Source organism: Haliotis cracherodii, unplaced genomic scaffold (assembly GCF_022045235.1).
Source record: "Haliotis cracherodii isolate W230 unplaced genomic scaffold, xgHalCrac1.p SCAF_26, whole genome shotgun sequence".
NCBI lineage: Eukaryota > Metazoa > Mollusca > Gastropoda > Lepetellida > Haliotidae > Haliotis > Haliotis cracherodii.
This window is the reverse complement of record NW_027266282.1, coordinates 4,993,829-5,008,245: the sequence shown is the minus strand read 5'-3', so window position 1 is coordinate 5,008,245 and position 14,417 is coordinate 4,993,829. Positions and strand designations below refer to the sequence as shown.

General features: G+C 41.4%; 1 protein-coding gene and 1 pseudogene across 1 annotated transcript; both read left to right on the top strand.

Moving 5' to 3' along the window:
* Positions 1–1,509: 1,509 nt before the first annotated feature.
* On the top strand, positions 1,510–5,388 carry LOC139473044 (uncharacterized; annotated as a pseudogene).
* Positions 5,389–8,609: 3,221 nt separating this feature from the next.
* LOC139473076 (uncharacterized) lies at positions 8,610–11,243 on the top strand. The gene has a single exon (XM_071255589.1). The coding sequence runs from the start codon at positions 8,610–8,612 to the stop codon at positions 11,241–11,243; it is 2,634 nt and encodes an 877-aa protein (XP_071111690.1).
* Positions 11,244–14,417: the final 3,174 nt, after the last annotated feature.

Genomic DNA, 14,417 nt, shown 5'->3' with positions numbered 1-14,417 from the left:
TGAGCTACTGTAGGTATGGTTGGTCGATGTGCAGCTGCTATCAATACACAATAGGTGGGATGTATGACGTTTACACAATGTTGGTGGGCGAGTTTTAAAAACCTGTATCCGTCGCTAATTTATAGAAATGTTTATCGTTGCACGGAGAAAAAGTGAGATCAGTTGGTAAAAGACCAATATCATTAAAATCAGATCTTACTTCTCGCTACCACTTAACCTAGGAAATCACTGAACGGCAGATCTAAATTAAACCCGCCATTTTGAACGGATTACAAACAGAGATGGCAAAATGTGCATGCCATACATGTTGGATAAATGAGCACAATTAGACCCACAGGTATGTAATGTTTACTATTTCTTACACAAGACTTTAAATATATACTTTACTGTATGCTGTAACGATATCTATCAATTCTGTGTAATTTAAAGGTCAGAATGATATTGCTCATTATAATACATATTTTCTAAATAAAAGCGATCTTCATTGAAAACTGAAAGACATGTTTAGTAAGAAAACTCAATTCGTTCCCAGGAGGTAGCTAGGGGGACTGAAAGAAGTATACCCTTGAAAGGTATTGAACGAATTACATCATTTGTCACGAATAATTTACAAATGACGTTACCTTCTCATTTTAGAGTGATATGGAACAATTAAAGCCGGGTTTCAAATGCTACTAGAGTCATCTTCACCTTAACCATTTTATAGAGGCCCACAGTAGTGAAGCTCAGTGACAGTGGATTTACTCAAATGACCCCAACACACTACTGTGTTTGATAATATTCCATATTGATATACTGATATATAAATCGACCCGCCATCGGGTATGATATCACCTGAAGTACCCCTCTCTTTAAACTTTGTTTTTTTATGTACCAGATTTCTTGATCAAAACGTTTCGGGTGGAAAGTATAATTTAAAAAAAAATCTCAGTCGGTTGAAAGAAATGATACAGTGTTTTTGTATATGACGACAAACAAAGTCTTAGAAACTGACAAAACCTGTCAACAATGGTACAGAGCGTTATTGTTGCAGGCAGCGTATGTCATGCAATAAATTAATCAATATGATGTTTATCGATGTGATTAGTGTCGCATATATCAGATATGGTAATTGATCTGTGAAGCACATGTTTACTCGATTACTTTTTATCGTGGAAATTTGTCCGCTAAATGTTGCTTCAAATTTCATTTTCAAGAGTCCGCGGTCTTTTGTCCTTTGTAAAACATTCTGTTTGAAACAATAGAGGATGGTGGTACTTTTGTTCCAGACACATTTGATTTTTATCCATAATATATGGCCACAGCACAATTTTGGTTGCACCACAGTCAGCAATAGTCCAGCTTTATCATGGCTTCCTGTAAAGATCATCCCACAAGCAGGAGGTTCAAGGGGCCTACTCTGCCCCGGAATAACCATTGATTCGAACTGTACAAGATCTAACAGTGCTGACAAACAATGTAACAGTTCAAATTCTCCTCTTTTTTAGGGCATAATTGAAGGTGGCCACAATGGCGATGCTTGCCTCAACAGACAAAGCGTCCAATGTCTTTTACTGTACCAACTGCAAGGAGAAGAAACCAGGCCCCGTTACTCTAGCCTGTTACCACACAGTTTGCCGAAAGTGTCTTGAATTCCATCAAACATTCAGCGTGGATAAACACATCTACTGTCCTGTGTGTGAAACAAACACACAATGCTCTGACGAAACGGACAGTCTGCGATCACAGTTAAATAGATGTATTGACAATGCCTCTCGTACGTTAGAAGACCTGTTATTCAAATCCGAGGGTGAATATTGCAGCGTTTGTTGCCTACACAACCAGCGCAATGACGTGACCCGCCAGTGTGTTGACTGTGGCGATGTTCTGTGTGGTGTGTGTCAGGCAGGGCACCAAGCATCAAGCGCCACTTACTCACACAGGATCGTGGCCATTAGAGATGTGAAAACTGGGAAATATGTTGTCGAGGCAAAGACAAGAAGCTTTCCTTGTGGTGATACCAATCATAGGGGAAGGGCTTGTGCATACTTCTGTCAGTCCTGTGTCATTCCAATTTGTGAATTGTGTTTTTTATTTCAACATAAAGGTCATGTGATTCTTACCTTGGATGAGGCTGCCCAGAACTGTGCAACGAAATTGGAAGAGCGATCACAACAGCTTAGCACATATGTGACTGAATCTGCTACTCCTAAGTTGGAAATGTTCAGGAACCTGGAGCGTGATATTTCTTCAATACAAGAGGCTGCACTTAAAAGTATCAGGAACAAGACACAGACAGCTGTGGATTTAGTTCTAAAACAGGAGCAGGAAGCTGTAAAAAAGCTTTCAAAATTATGTGACCGGCAGCTTAAACTCACAAGTACCTTAAACACTGATTTAGAGCAGATGTCAAATCTGTGCCCAAAACTGTTGTCTCTTACAAACTTAGTTTTAAGATCGGAGCAGGATGTGGCAGTTCTCATTCTTCACAATGACCTTGAGAGTTGTTTTAAAGAAAGTAAGCAATTACAAGATGCCACTGATGTCTTTGCTTCCAAACTGAAAGTGCCTGTGTTTGATGTTAGATGTGATGTCCCTCCGAAATCTGTCATCAGCATTACACATTCGTTTCAAAATGCCGTCGTAGGTGATGAAAATATCAAGAAGGATGAGACTATACCATGTGGCGAGTCCCGCAGTTCTGTATCAAGCACTTATCCAGGGAGTACTGCCAAGTCTGGGGATGGTTTAACCAGGAAACAAGCTGAGGGGATGAAAGACGTTTCTTCTTCAACTTCACTTAGACCTAAAACCCCCATTGCCAAATCTAATCTTCACTTGTCTGACACCGTGAGCAAATGTCTGGCTGGTGAAACGGTAAGTGGGATCCCGTTTGCCATTGTTGCTCCAAGAGTGAAGTTTGAACCTTCCAAAACTGGATTTATCATCACTGATGTTTTGTGTAGCAACGAGAACCTTGTCGCCGAGGGTTCTGCAGAAGATGGTACAGCATCAGTGTATATGAGAAATGACAGCGACACCTGTCAGCAGGAAGACTACAGTGGGTTCAAGTTGACCGAGTCTTTGATGATAGTAGGTGAGGCTGGGAAAGCCCTTTTATCAAGGTGTTGTTCTTCTGGACATCCATCTGAGGAACCACTCAACGATATGAACTCAAGGCTTGTGGATTCAACAAATGTGGAAGTCTTTGCACAGAATGCCATTGGGCAAGAAGTTACCCCGGATTCCCTGATGACCGAACCTATGAATGGAGATAGCTCAGATTCACTGATTACATCTGCACCTATGACAGAAGACAGCTCTAGGTATGGACCTATTGGGTTAGACAGCTCTGCATCTGTACAAACGTTTGATGACAAACAGAAAGCCCATCGAAATGTAGTCACTAATGCATCTGGACCAGGGAACAGTGATACTACAGGCATGACCCCAGCTGAACCAGGAAACATCGAGACTCAAGATAAGATGTCGGTTAGACCAGGGAACAGTGGGACTCCAGACAAGATGTCAGTTAGGCCAGGGAACAGTGGGACTCCAGACAAGATGTCAGTTAGACCAGGAAACAGAGGGACTCCAGACAAGATGTCAGTTAGACCAGGGAACAGTGGGACTCCAGACAAGATGTCAGTTAGACCAGGGAACAGTGAGACTCCAGACACCATGTCAGTTAGACCAGGAAACATCGAGACTCAAGATAAGATGTCAGTTAGACCAGGGAACAGTGGGACTCCAGACAAGATGTCAGTTAGACCAGGGAACAGTGGGACTCCAGACACCATGTCAGTTAGACAAGGGAACAGTGGGATTCCAGACACCATGTCAGTTAGACCAGGGAACAGTGGGACTCCAGACAAGATGTCAGTTAGACCAGGGAACAGTGGGACTCCAGACAAGATGTCAGTTAGACTAGGGAACAGTGGGACTCCAGACACCATGTCAGTTAGACCAGGGAACAGTGGGACTCCAGACAAGATGTCAGTTAGACCAGGGAACAGTGGGACTCCAGACACCATGTCAGTTAGACCAGGGAACAGTGGGACTCCAGACAAAATGTCAGTTAGACAAGGGAACAGTGGGACTCCAGACACCATGTCAGTTAGACCAGGGAACAGTGGGACTCCAGACACCATGTCAGTTAGACCAGGAAACAGTGGGACTCCAGACAAGATGTCAGTTAGACCAGGGAACAGTGGGACTCCAGACACCATGTCAGTTAGACCAGGGAACAGTGGGACTCCAGACACCATGTCAGTTAGACCAGGGAACAGTGGGACTCCAGACAAGATGTCAGTTAGACCAGGGAACATCGAGACTCCAGACATGATCCTAGCTGGACCAGGAAACAGCCAAACGCAAGACACGATGTCAGCTGGACAAGGAAACAACCACACTAGATACATGATTCCGGCAGGACCAGGGAACAGCCAAACTCCATACATGATTCTGGCAGGACCAGGGAACAGGCAGACTCAAGACACGACACGAGAAGAAAACCCACTCCGCTGCCGTATCTCTTGAGGACGGAGGGGATTAGAGATCAGTTAGCCTGGAGAAGATGAATATTTGTATATAAACAGATGCCAAAGACACCCGAGATCCAGAAATAAAATCATTGGGAATCTTGAATTACAAACTTTTTATTGCAGACAATGCCAATAAATAAATAAGGGTGATGACTACATGTGGAACTTTAACTGAAATGAACCACAAAGATACACTACTAACTGCTGATCTGCCCTCTTACACAATTGCCTGTTTGGATGACTGTGTTGTGTACATGTGTGGATCAACGATCTATATCACTGATAGGATTCTTAAGTGTCTACGATCAGTGATGCTCAGAACAGGCAGCAAACATGTAGTTCTTTGCAGGCATACCTCCACACAGGTCTTGGTTGGAAATCTCCCAGGCAACTTGCTGTGGCTTTACAACACAGATGGCCAAATGATCACAACCCAACAAGCTCCTGTCGATGGCCCTATAGCTGCTATATCTCTCAGTAACGAGGACGACCTTCTGATCAGCTCCTTGAACCAACCAGGTGCCGTCTTAAAGGTTAAAAAGAATGGAACCCTTGCCCGAACCTTCAGACCTATTGTTGTTTCAGGTGCGACGTAATTGAGTCATAGGGTCAGGCTCTGTTTGGGTCGGTGACTTTGTTGATTGCGTGTCATCCTACTCCGATGTCGTGGGACGTTGGTCATAATATCAACCACTGGTTTGTCTGTCTCAGATCCGCTTATTCACAGGCGAGAGCAACAAACAAACTAACCACATGAAGAGCGTAAGAAGCAACACACCAGCTCCAGGTTGGAAGTAAATGTTTGCGAGGCGTACATGCCTTATACATGACCACATTTCGAACAATAAACATATTTTACTTTGATTTTTCGTTGACTAAATAAAACAATCTGCTCGACAAACAATGCGTTCTATTTTACGCGAATATGCATGATTGGCTCAGTCATCTAAGGCGCGGAAAATCGCTGTGCACAGTTGCATCCCTTACACATGCCAGGATCCTATGATTGTGGGTTCGAGTCCCAGACCTGCATCAGTTGGTAACAGGAGGAAGAAAAACGAAAAACTTAAATCAACAATAGCCTAAAATAAATATTAATAATTGATATTGCCATCTTCCAAAGAAAAAACATTCAAACGCTCCAGTAACGCATATTTCGTTTTATCATTTAGCAGTTCACCTTTTAGTATTTTTGTCCTTATTTGGGGTTGTCATTCAGTGATGTGTTCTTTTAATTGTCACAGTTAAGCTATTTTACCGTTTACACCCAAAGGATCTGTTTCGGCGGATAACCGAGACTGAATATTCTGTGACGGTGACGTTTTATATTTAAATTCTACACTCCGCATCGTGTTTCGACCTGTTCACGTTGCTGTTCAAGGAAAGTGTGTCTTTCCTAGAATTATTGAATTCGCGGGCATATAAGAATTTAAGGAGGATTTGCATTCATGTTATTGTTGTTCTGCACAGCACTACCATCGTAGTTGTCACACACGTAGCTTCTACACTGCCGGTTGTATTTGTCATTTGGAAACAAAGAAATAGATTCATCCGCAGACGAGCGTTATATCGAGGTAAGAACGTGGAGCACATCGGGTCATAATGACATAACGTTGTTATAGTGAGCTACTGTAGGTATGGTTGGTCGATGTGCAGCTGCTATCAATACACAGGTTAGGTGGGGTGCATGTCGTTTACACAATGTTGGTGGGCGAGTTTTAATAACCTGTATCCTTCGCTAATTTATAGACATTTTTATCGTTGCACGGAGAAAAAGTGAGATCAGTTGGTAAAAGACCAGTATCATTAAAATCAGATCTTACTTCTCGCTACCACTAAACCTAGGAAATCACTGAACGGCAGATCTAAATTAAACCCGCCATTTTGAACGGATTACAAACAGAGATGGCAAAATGTGCATGCCATACATGTTGGATAAATGAGCACAATTAGACCCACAGGTATGTAATGTTTACTATTTCTTACACAAGACTTTAAATATATACTTTACTGTATGCTGTAACGATATCTATCAATTCTGTGTAATTTAAAGGTCAGAATGATATTGCTCATTATAATACATATTTTCTAAATAAAAGCGATCTTCATTGAAAACTGAGAGACATGTTTAGTAAGAAAACTCAATTCGTTCCCAGGAGGTAGCTAGGGGGACTGAAAGAAGTATACCCTTGAAAGGTATTGAACGAATTACATCATTTGTCACGAATAATTTACAAATGACGTTACCTTCTCATTTTAGAGTGATATGGAACAATTAAAGCCGGGTTTCAAATGCTACTAGAGTCATCTTCACCATAACCATTGTATAGAGGCCCACAGTTGCGAAGCTCAGTGGCAGTGGATTTACTCAAATGACCCCAACACACTACTGTGTTTGATAATATTCCATATTGATATACTGATATATAAATCGACCCGCCATCGGATATGATATCACCTGAAGTACCCCTCTCTTTAAACTTTGTTTTTTTTATGTACCAGATTTCTTGATCAAAACGTTTCGAGTGGAAAGTATAATTTTTAAAAAAATCTCAGTCGGTTGAAAGAAATGATACAGTGTTTTTGTATATGACGACAAACAAAGTCTTAGAAACTGACAAAACCTGTCAGCAATGGTACAGAGCATTATTGTTGCAGGCAGCGTATGTCATGCAATAAATTAATCAATATGATGTTTATCGATGTGATTAGTGTCGCATATATCAGATATGGTAATTGATCTGTGAAGCACATGTTTACTCGATTACTTTTTATCGTGGAAATTTGTCCGCTAAATGTTGCTTCAAATTTCATTTTCAAGAGTCCGCGGTCTTTTGTCCTTTGTAAAACATTCTGTTTGAAACAATAGAGGATGGTGGTACTTTTGTTCCAGACACATTTGATTGTTATCCATAATATATGGCCACAGCACAATTTTGGACTTATCTTTTTGTTAGCTCAGCAGGACAGTCTATTCATCCATTAAGTTTCAATTTCTTCTCCGAACTGGCTGAAGGAACGACCTTTCAATTTTTGGAAGACTCATGTGCTCATATTTCATCATGGAGTTGAAGTATTTCTTTTTGAAGAAAAATGAACACAAAATAAAAGTATAAAAACATATAAAGACTCTTCACCTCAGATCTCACACGGTCTTGAGATCTGTAACATGGACATGAGTGTGTGAGTGAGTATGGATTTAGACCGCTTTTAGCAATATTCCTGCAATATCATGGCGGGGAAAACCAGACATGGGCTTCACACATTGTGCCCATGTAGGGAAACACTGTAGTGGGAAACAACTTTGTCCTGATGAGCAAATGCTTGAACCACCAGGCTACCGCACCGATCTTACATGGATATCAGGGGCAGCAACACACATGTTTTCAGATTCGTTCGTGACACTACAGCTAAAAAGAACCCACGGGGCAAGGATGATGTCACTCTTTTCAGACCGAAACAGATTTCATTAATCGCTGATCATAATAAAGTATCATCTTCTCAGAAACTAAAATGCTGAGAGATATTATTTTGTTGAAAATGTAGCACTAATCTGGGCTAATGTTGATGATGATGCTTACTAAGAAAATCTTTCAGCTCAGAGACTGCTTTTACAAATGAGATGATGCTTTACAATAATGCTACCATATTAATGTTCTATACAGTAAAAGGTGAGGTGAAATGGGCTTTAACACTTTAAAGCTAAAAGGAGTCCCCTTACTTAAAAAGAAGAAATCACACAGCCATTTAACACCCACACTTCCCTAACTTCGCTTAAGATTACACTTCCTAGAACATCCATACTTTGAGAGCCACAGAGTCTTGATGCTGTTTTCTGTTTAAAAAAAGACGATATTTCAGAGTCAAACAAGTATCCGATCTTGGCAATGTAAGTACCCCTGCGCTCCATTTTGATGCAAGTGAGGTAAAAAATGTGTTGCACCACAGTCAGCAATAGTCCAGCTTTATCATGGCTTCCTGTAAAGATCATTCCACAAGCAGGAGGTACAAGATCTTTCAGTGCTGACAAACAATGTAACAGTTCAAATTCTCCTCTTTTTTAGGGCATAATTGAAGGTGGCCACAATGGCGATGCTTGCCTCAACAGACAAAGCGTCCAATGTCTTTTACTGTACCAACTGCAAGGAGAAGACACCAGGCCCCGTTACTCTAGCCTGTTACCACACAGTTTGCCGAAAGTGTCTTGAAGTCCATCAATCATTCAGCATGGATAAACACATCTACTGTCCTGTGTGTGAAACAAACACACAATGCTCTGACGAAACGGACAGTCTGCGATCACAGTTAAATACATGTATTAAAAATGCCTCTCGTACGTTAGAAGAGCTGTTATTCAAACCCGAGGGTGAATATTGCAGCGTTTGTTGCCTACACAACCAGCGCAATGACGTGACCCACCAGTGTGTTGACTGTGGCGATGTTCTGTGTGGTGTGTGTCAGGCAGGGCACCAAGCATCAAGCGCCACTTACTCACACAGGGTCGTGGCCATTAGAGATGTGAAAACTGGGAAATATGTTGTCGAGGCAAAGACAAGAAGCTTTCCTTGTGGTGATGCCAATCATAGGGGAAGGGCTTATGCATACTTCTGTCAGTCCTGTGTCATTCCAATTTGTGAGTTGTGTTTGTTATTTCAACATAAAGGTCATGCGATTCTTACCTTGGATGAGGCTGCCCAGAACTGTGCAACGAAATTGAAAGAGCGATCACAACAGCTTAGCACATATATGACTGAATCTGCAACTCCTAAGTTGGAAAGGTTCCGGAACCTGGAGCGAGATATTTCTTCAATACAAGAGGCTGCACTTAAAAGTATCAGGTACAAGACACAGACAGCTGTGGATTTAATTCTAAAACAGGAGCAAGAAGCTGTAAAAAAGCTTTCAAAATTATGTGACCAGCAGCTTAAACTCACAAGTACGGTAAACACTTATTTAGAGCAGATATCAAATCTGTGCCCAAAACTGTTGTCTCTTACAAACTTAGTTTTAAGATCGGGGCAGGATGTGGCAGTTCTCATTCTTCACAATGACCTTGAGAAATGTTTCACAGAAAGTAAGCAATTACAAGATGCCACTGATGTCTTTGCTCCTAAACTGAAAATGCCTGTGTTTGATGTTAGATGTGATGTCCCTCCGAAATCTGTCATCAGCATCACACATTCGTTTCAAAATCCCGTCGTAGGTGATGAAGATATCAAGAAGGATGAGACTATACCATCTAGGAAACAAGCTGAGGGGATGAAAGACGTTTCTTCTTCAACTTCACTTAGACCTGAAACCTGTCAGCAGGAAGACTACAGTGGATTCAAGTTGACAGAGTCTTTGATGATAGTAGGTGAAGCTGGGAAAGCCCTTTCATCAGGGTGTTGTTCTTCTGGACATCCATCTGAGGGTCCACTCAATAGCATGAGCTTGAAGCTTGAGGATTCAACAAATGTGGAAGTCTTTGCACAGAATGTCATTAGGCAAGAAGTTACCCCGGATTCCCTGATGACCGAACCTATGGATAAAGGTGTGCCTGATTCACCGATGACCTCCAAACGCATGAATGGTGATACCTCCGATTCACCGATGACCTCCGAATGCAGGAATGGAGATACCTCCGATTCACTGATGACCTCGGAATGTTGGAATGGAGATATCTCAGATGCAACGATGACCTCCGAATGTATGAAAAGGGATTCTTCAGAACCACTGAAGACATTTGGACCTATGACAGGAGACAGGTTTGGACCTTCGGGGTTAAACAGCTCTGGTGCATCTGCACACTCTTTTGATGACAAACAGAAGGTCCCCGGAAATGTAGTTACCTCAAAAGTGATACCAGAAGCAAACCAACAACTCCGTTCTGCTGTATCTGTTGAAGACGGAAGTAATTCTATCAGATCAGTTACCTTAAAGAAAATGAATATTTGTAAATTAAAAGTTACCAAAGACACCCGAGATCCAGAAATAAAGTCATTGGGAATCTTAAATGACAAACTTGTTATTGCAGACAATGCCAATAAGAAAATAAGGGCGATGACTACATGTGGAACTTTAACTGATATGAACCACAAAAATACACCACTAGCTGATGATCTGCCCGCTCACACAATTGCCTGTTTGGATGACTGTGTTGTGTACATGTGTGGATCAACGATCTATATCACTGATAGGATTCTTAAGTGTCTACGATCAGTGATGCTCAGAACAACAGGCAGCAAACATGTAGTTCTTTGCAGGTATACCTCTACACAGTTCTTGGTTGGAAATCTCCCAGGCAACTTGCTGTTGCTTTGCAACACAGATGGCCAAATGATCACAACCCAACAAGCTCCTGTCGATGGCCCTATAGCTGCTATATCTCTCAGTAACGAGGACGACCTTCTGATCAGCTCCTTGAACCAACCAGGTGCCGTCTTCCAGGTTAAAAAGAATGGAACCCTTGTCCGAACCTTCAGACCTCCAAATGCCACAGAGTGGTATCCAGAGGGCACATGCATGGATAAGAGGAATAACCTGTATGTTGCTGATCCCAGACAGAATCAGATCCACGTGTTTAGCGCTGGGGGTGAACAGCTGTGCAGTCATTCAACATTGAGTGATGATCTGGTGTCACCTCGGTGTTTGGCCATATCATCAAACAGACTGTTTGTGTCAGGTAATCAACCGCATCTGTTTGTTTTTGCTATATTTAACCATGCAGGCAGAACGTGAACATGGACAGTTACAATACAGGACAGAATGGTAAAATAAATACAGCCCTGAAATATGTTACCCAAAACGCTCACCTCATAATATTGACAAATCATGATCCAACATTAATTATATAGGGGAACAAATGTTATTTGTAATATGGAAAATATAGACATATAAAGCTACAACTACAAGAATGCCTGACCCTTATGGCCCATGACAATGAAGAATGCTTGATTCTGATGGGTAAAAAAGAGGTTTCCTTTTTGCTACAGATACCTGCCAAATTTATATTAGGCCTTTCACACAGTTTATGTGCGTATGAAAACATCGATAATCTACATATCGTGATAGGGATGCCGATCACCGATAAGAACTATCCAGTATCGATATTTCCTCTACTATATGCTGGATCTCAAATACAAACCAGGTCTCTAATTCACGCCGGGTCAACGGCTCTCCTGAAATTAATACACGGCCTTGCTTGTAAAAGAAGAAATACAGTAGTTTGGGATCGGATGTTTTTGGCGATGACGTTCCATCCCGGACTGCTTCGATTGTGAGATTACAAGATGAGGACACATCTTTTGCATACACATGATAATGTTTATGAAACTATGTTCGATGGCGAACAGGCAATTTCCTCATTGAAACAACCGACAGTGAAAGTAAAATATAACATTATAAAAAAAGTGTTTAAAAAAACTTTATTCATGACACCATGCTGTTCACACAGCTCTTTGTGATACGCATTCATTTCAATCTCAGTCAACCACCACCGTCAGGACTAGTGAGTTGGGGATTTGAAAGTCCGTCAGAAAACACTACTCCCTTTGAAAGGCCACGAAAACAATGTTCTGACATCACTGAAGTCACAGCACAGGCACTTGATCATACAAACTTATCTAACTTGATGAAATCATTTCAGAACACGCACATTTAGGCAAATCATACACGAACCACTGTTTATGGGCCACGATGGTCACATTATTCCACACGCTGGCGTTGAATGCCGTGAAATCTTGAAATGACTGGTGGCAAAATAGCCATCTCGTCTGCAGCCTGGAATAGGGCTGTTCAGTCCAGTTCCATTGGACATCACGTTGTACCATCAGGCTCATTCCGATAAAATCTACAGTAAATCTACAGTAAATCTACAGCAAATCTACAGTAAATCTACAGTAAATCTACAGCAAATCTACAGTAAATCTACCGTAAATCCACAGCAAATCTACAGTAAATCTACAGCAAATCTACAGTAAATCAGAAATTTGATGTACCACTGTTGTGTAGATAAAACACTCGGTTCCAAATTAAAATAAGACGTATCTGTACAGCAGGACTACATCAAATTTCAAAACAGTGGATTGATTTTCTAAATGTCCTTGATGGAAGCCGGTTTGGAATAGGCCCATAGAACTCTAATGCTTGCTCAGGAAGCGACTAAATTGGATCGTGTGGTCAGTTTCCGTCCGGGTCGGAGACTGGGTTGATTGCGTGTCATCCTACTCTGTTGGCGTTGAGCGTCATAATATCAACCACTGGTTTGTCTCGCTCAGATCCGCTTATTTACAGACTGTCGTGATATTGTTGAATATTGCTGTCTGAGGCGAGAACAACGAACAAACAAAGCACATGAACAACTTGAGAAGGAACACACTAACTTCAGGTTTTAAGGAAATATATGCGAGGCGTCCTTTCCCTGTAAAAGACCACATTAAGAACATTAAGCACATTTTACTTGTATTTGTCGGTAAAATAAAACAATGTAAAATCATATTTGCTTTGTATTATTTACAATCTGCTCAACAAACAATTTAACGTAACTGCCAGAGATTCAGTCTCCATTATCCAATGAAACAGATTCAATTGGACGTGTTCGAATCCCGGTTGTGCAGAGTTGCGTCCATTGGCACGCCAGAAACCTATGATTGTGGGTTCGAATCCCTGTACGCCCCGATGATGTTTCTAGGTTTGTCAGCACCAAACCCGTGCTCGTGGGTTTCACCGAAGTGGTAAACGTCTGAGACCTACATCACATGGGGCTTTCCTCCCACATTAAGCTGACGCGCCGCGATATAACTGTAATACTGTTAAAAGCGGCGTTTAACCCAACTCACTCACTCACCATTGGACGTAAAGGGCAAAATAGCAGTGGAAATTATGTGAATGGATCACTGAAAATCAGTGATGACAAACAATGACTTTCAATGTAAGCAGGAAGCAAGGTTGATCCACTCATCTGAGGCGCCGCAAATCGCTATGCGCAGTTGCGTCCCTTACTCATGCCGGATCCTATGATTGTGGGTTCCAGAACTGCATCAGTTGGTAACAGAAGGAAGAAGAAAGGCTAAGAAAAACACCTTGTAACAATGTAATTTTTGTAGCATGCATTTTTAATTTTTTCAACAGTCCGAAGCATAAATCTTTGAAAGGCATTTAGAAGTGATACACATAAGGAAGATAATTTATGGATGTAAACTTCTTCATTATTAGGAACACGTTTCGGAGTACCAACAAGACTTCCCACGTGATGTTATGGTCTTGGTTCTTGAGGATGTGTTCGGAAATAGCGGATTTGAGGTCTAGTTTGTTGATAGATGTCTGGTGCTCCTTGAGTCTGGTGTTGGGGGGTCTGAGGGTTTCTTCAATGCGGTGGCCACAGTAGTGCTCAGTAGCAGGGGATTTGGCATATATATATATCCTGTTGGGTTGGGCCTACCGCTGCTTGTGCCCCTAAAGGAAATTTTTTTCAAATTATTCCGGTACAGTTTGTTGTCTTACAAAAATAAAACCGAACAACCGAATAATTATTTCATCTGCCAGATGCTAGTCACAATTCGGATAGGAAGACTATTGTGGCAAACCTAAGCGACTGAAAAATGATATTCAAAACGACGAAATTATGCATGTTGTCAATGTATATATCGGTCAAAATCAGCCGACAAGATGACAAGTAATGTTATATAGTCTATCATATAACTTACTTCAAGGGATAATTTCGTAAGTGAAAACTTGAATATGAATTATAAGTAAGTACACTATTCAGGTTAAACCGGGTTTAACTGCTGCCTGCATGTGATTATGACACACATCCAAAATGCTGACTGCTTGTGAATATGATACAAATCCATGTCACATGCATATGGGCTTCTTTCGACACACCCTATATCTAATATCAGTACAATATCAGTG